At 32.8% G+C, this 4,875-nt stretch overlaps 1 protein-coding gene across 1 annotated transcript; it reads left to right on the top strand.

Annotated features, from left to right (window-relative positions):
• The first annotated feature begins 2,219 nt into the window (after positions 1–2,219).
• Positions 2,220–4,871, top strand: LOC117606198 (PI-PLC X domain-containing protein 1). The gene is made up of 7 exons (XM_034328358.2): positions 2,220–2,424; positions 3,133–3,266; positions 3,333–3,581; positions 3,654–3,856; positions 3,920–4,127; positions 4,193–4,454; positions 4,533–4,871. Exons 2-7 carry the CDS (start codon positions 3,170–3,172, stop codon positions 4,774–4,776), a joined length of 1,263 nt encoding a protein of 420 aa, XP_034184249.2. The 5' UTR covers positions 2,220–2,424; positions 3,133–3,169; the 3' UTR covers positions 4,777–4,871.
• The last annotated feature ends 4 nt before the right edge of the window (positions 4,872–4,875 follow it).

The following is a 4,875-nucleotide window of genomic DNA, read 5'->3' as shown; positions in this document are numbered from 1 at the left end:
TTGTGTGTAGTTGAAAAAAATAAGCGCGAGTACTTTTTTCGGTGAATAAGGAATAAGGAAGATCGTCGTCGTTCAACGATAAAAAATGGAAAAATACATTTTTACATTCTGATAAGATACGATTTTTAGCGTCTGTAAGAATTTCTCTGTTCGTGAAAGAAGGCCGGAAATATCGAAGATGTTTTTCGAACAATTTTTCAATATACTTTAATTTACCGTAAAATGTACCGTAAAAGTTAGTGTTGTACGAATTTTTTAATTAACAATGCAATTTTTTTTAAATCTAAATGGTTTCCTTTCTTTGTTGTGAAAAAGTTGTTTGAATGCCAAATCGAACGAAATATTGTTTATATAGAATCTTGTTTGAAAGAAGAAATCGAGTGTAATATTTCGTCAAACGATGAAATTTTCAGTTTTCCATGAGAAATAGGTACGAGAAAAAAAATGTATATTTTTGTATCTGTTTGTTTTACGTTCGAAACTCAACTTCTTCGATTTTGTATTTCACGGCGTTCACGATACACGTCACACCTAATCACACAAATGTACATACTTACATTGCACTAATTTTAGTATTGCCGCTGAGTATTATAACTAGTCACATAAGCCAAAAGTTTGTTACTCTCGCAAAGTTTTCTTTTTTCTCAGTTTTGTAATAAAGGAGGATGAGTAAAAATTCTTAAAATTAATTATTTTATACCCTTATAAGTCCCTATTTCCTGTTACCATTGTTAGAAGAATGACTCCATTTCAAAAATTAATACTTTTATAATATTTGAACTAATATTTATTTATTTAGTAATAATTATTGTTGTAATAATAATAAAATGTTTAATCGTTCTAAAGGTTCCAATTGTATTATTTAAATCTGTTATATATTAAGTATTGAACGCAATAAAAAAGTAAGAATGTAAGCATCTATGTGAATAGGTGTATTTCAAATTTCCCGCCCATGATAAAATGAGCACCTACTAAAATCTACTACTAAAACGTATGCAAAGCTTTGATGGATTTTACTCGATTAATTTTCACTAGATATTCATTATTATGTAAATCACGGTGCTGTATACACCTCGTGATATTGTTTATATACTTTGCAATCGTTTTTATATTAATAATTTCGAAAAATCTCACTCACCATTTGCTGACTTCTAGCATGCAAGGCGTCTGTTGTCGTTGCGAACGAATGCTACGTACGTAGAATAGAAAGTCTTGACAGACGTGTTGATCTTGAACCTGAATCACAGAAATATAATCCATTTTTGTATTCATGAATAGTTTAGAAACACAAGAAAAGTATTTATCATGTTCCTTACCTTCAGTATCTGCACGGCGTTGATCTTTCCTTTGTCACGTTCGAAGCACGAAATCACAAAATCACAAAATACCGATTTATTATTAATGTCGATGCCAAAAAATACTCACACGCGATGTCTAATACTCTAATAAACAAAATGTGAATGAAATTTACAAGAAAATCCAAATATTTTACACAAATTCAAATAATTTACGGGAGCTGATAAAGGAGCGACCGAACGCGTCGTGTAATGGCGGAAGTCTGTGACCGCTTTGACTCGCTACCGGTGAAATCAATCCCGTACTGCACACCTTCAAATATTTCAAATATATTCACTTTAAAATTTGATTTTATATTATAAAATTATTTTCGTAATTTATAAAGTTAAATATTACGAAATAACATAAGAAATGTAATAAATATTATTGACTTCCGTTGTGTGTACCGTCTGTCTACGAGATAGCGTCCTACTATATTGAGGGGCGCTGCTGAACGCGGGAAAATTTGAATTCAGATAATTCACTTATACCTCTACTGTTAGATGACGCTGACTGTACTGTTTTTAAAACGTTTTAGAGAATGAAATTTATATAATGCTTTCAGCTTTATAAATTAATAAACTTGCAATAATATGATTTTTTTAATTTCTTGTGTACAAATTATGTACTTAAAGTATTTTGATATAGAAACATGAAATTGAAATACGAATGTTATGTAATCGAAGAAACACTTTATTTGTAAAATAGCGATAATTTATGATAATTTAACGTGTAAATAAATAAAGTCCTTAAAAACAAGTGAATTAGCAGCAAATATTTTTATCACTGTAAATGCTTTAATTGGAACATGGTACGGTGTATAATATTTCTAAAAACAATTATCTACCGTGGCGTTTAAAATAAAAGGCGTTCCAACATGAATTTTAAATAATGTCTTAACATTGTGTCGTGTACAGGAGGCCATTTCGTTTGTAATTAACTCTGACGTAAATACCAGATAGAACACGACACGAGGGAAATACTACTATAGAAGTCAAGATTATAACGTTTTTAAACAATTACGCAACGCTGCTAAACAGCAATGGCATTTTAGTCATATTTCTTCTTTTCTGGTGTTCCATTCATCAAGTAAGAGATTATTTTATTTTGAAAATAACGTAATTACGTGATTTCACACGAATCATGAAATAAGCATTGCTTATCGTTTTAAACGTGATATCAATTTTCATCTACCACAAGTGAATACTAATTTGAATTTGCGGATCAATAGCTGTTAATTCGAGCATGATTTTGTCATGAATCATTGAAATATTGGAAGAACGTTGAGTCTATCAGCAAATAATTAATGCTTTCGTTGCACAATAATGAAGGACTCGTTGCGAAATCATGTTTTATAACGACGTCTTGCATCGTGTAGTAGGGTCAAATTGTTCCACCACGCGTTTCTGTTTATCTTCTTTTCTCTTTTTTCCTCTTTTTCATCTTGTTCTCTCGTTATTGCTTGTTCCGAGTGTGATTAATGCGAAAACAGTTAATCTGAAGTTTAATTACTTAAGAATTACGGGTCAAATTGTTCCTGTAATAAGAGAAAGATTATTAGTACGACCATTCACCATTCGCTTTTTGTCATTTCTAATGACATTTTATGCGTACGATTGTTCAATACATTCATTGTAAGATAACAGACAATCCTTTTTATAAGGTACGATTACTAATTATTATTTAACGAGAAGATTAATTAAATTCAAACAGGTATGTACCACGCGAAACAAAACATTAATTATTGTTATACCTTCTCAAGTGTTTGTATATATTCGTTTTCAATTATTATTTCAGATAAAATAAAGGACGTATAATTGAAATAAAAAAAAAGATGATTCGATGTACAGTATATGTATTATTGCTTCTTTTGATAGCGATAATTAGCGGGATTTTAACTTCTGATATTCGCAACTCATCTCCTGAGAACTGTAAGTTTAGCCCCTTTTAAAGAGAAGATTCTTGTTATTTTTCCTTGACACGATATTGGAATTTAGGGCAATCCCGTATCGGTATACTTCTTTCGCCACTAATCTCGCAATCAAAAACCCGCGAGATTGAGATTTATTGGAACAACCTAAACATCCAACCTGGCGATAAAATTTCGCTTTACGAGGTACATCCCCTCGGCTCTTCGATTGTAGTTTACCAAGTAATTCCAGAAAGTCCGAATGGACGCCAAAGGACTGGAATATACGCAGAATATATACCTAGCTCGAACCTGTCTTTCGTACAGGAATGTATAAGTAGGTAGCCACCGAACGTTTAACCTTGTTTCGAATGCTTCATAAGTACAATAGTAAACATGTCGTCTACAGAATACGAGGTGACGTGGTTAACTGAGAAAGGTATTAAAATGAAAAACTGTTTGAAAACACAGCCGACCTGGATGAAAGACAGAAAGCATATGCTGGGTAATTTAACAATGAGCCAAGTATTCCTTCCGGGTACCCACGATTCCGCGTCCTACGACGAAGAAGCGAAGAGAATGAATATAATTTCGAATTTTGCCATAACACAGGTATACGTATTGATAACTATAACTAAGAATATTTATTCGTCTTAAGAATTAACAAATTCTTAGGATACAGATGTCCTTGGTCAACTGATATACGGTGTACGATACCTCGACATCAGAATAGGACGTTATCCACATACAGACGAAATTTGGTGGACTAACCATGGACCATTCTATCGTTCAGTTCCTTTAAAGACTGTGATTGACCAAGTTAAAACGTTTCTCGACAACACCGAAGAAATTGTGATATTCGACATTCATGAATTTCCTATTGGTAATTTATTCTTTTGTACATATGTACTATGATCTCTTATTTTCACCGAATCTTATGGCTGATAGGATTCGATAATATATGGGAACATAGTGAACTGGTGTCGTATTTGGAAAATCAATTTCGGGATTATTACCTGAATCATGACCAGGGATGGAGTACCAGCTTGAACGACATCTGGTCCACAGGAAGGAGATTGATAATCGGTTATGAAAACTCGTGGATGATCCACGATCATGGTACTGTGTGGCCTTGTGTGATACATCAATGGGGTAATGTCAGGACCGTCGAGGATTTGTATAAATATTTAAATACAATTGAAAGCAACAGGTAATTTTCAGGGAAAGTTTGTATTGATATACTGTTAGGAATATATGATTAAAAGGAGCAATGTTTTGGTTTTCGTAGAGCGAATAAACTGAGACCAAGGTCAGCGATGGCAGAGTTGACGGCAAATATCAACGCTATTCTGTTTAATCCATTCGGTAGCCTTCGCGATATGGCGTACAAGGTTAATTTGAATGTTACGAATTGGTACAGTACCATTTGGCAGTACAGTGCCAATATTGTAGCAGTGGATTTTGTAAGGGGCAGTGATATCGTTGAGGTTGCTATCAAATCTAATGAGAACCGACATCTGTGTTGTCTATGATAGTTAATTATTAGTTAGAGGAATTTCTAGGTAAATTTTACTATATTGTTTAAACGTTCACACAATTTACAGTAAACATTACATTTTTACAAAACAAGA

Source organism: Osmia lignaria, chromosome 1 (assembly GCF_051020975.1).
Source record: "Osmia lignaria lignaria isolate PbOS001 chromosome 1, iyOsmLign1, whole genome shotgun sequence".
Taxonomy (NCBI): Eukaryota; Metazoa; Arthropoda; class Insecta; order Hymenoptera; family Megachilidae; genus Osmia; species Osmia lignaria.
Note: the sequence above shows the minus strand (reverse complement) of the source record. Positions and strands in the feature narration are given on the sequence as shown.

Bases quoted from the DNA above. Each gene is read 5' to 3' on its own strand.
- LOC117606198 (XM_034328358.2), top strand. From the start codon at position 3,170: ATGATTCGATGTACAGTATATGTATTATTGCTTCTTTTGATAGCGATA. The intron at 3,267-3,332 runs GTAAGTTTAGCC...ATTGGAATTTAG, and splicing joins CAACTCATCTCCTGAGAACT to GGCAATCCCGTATCGGTATA. The intron at 3,857-3,919 runs GTATACGTATTG...ACAAATTCTTAG, and splicing joins CGAATTTTGCCATAACACAG to GATACAGATGTCCTTGGTCA.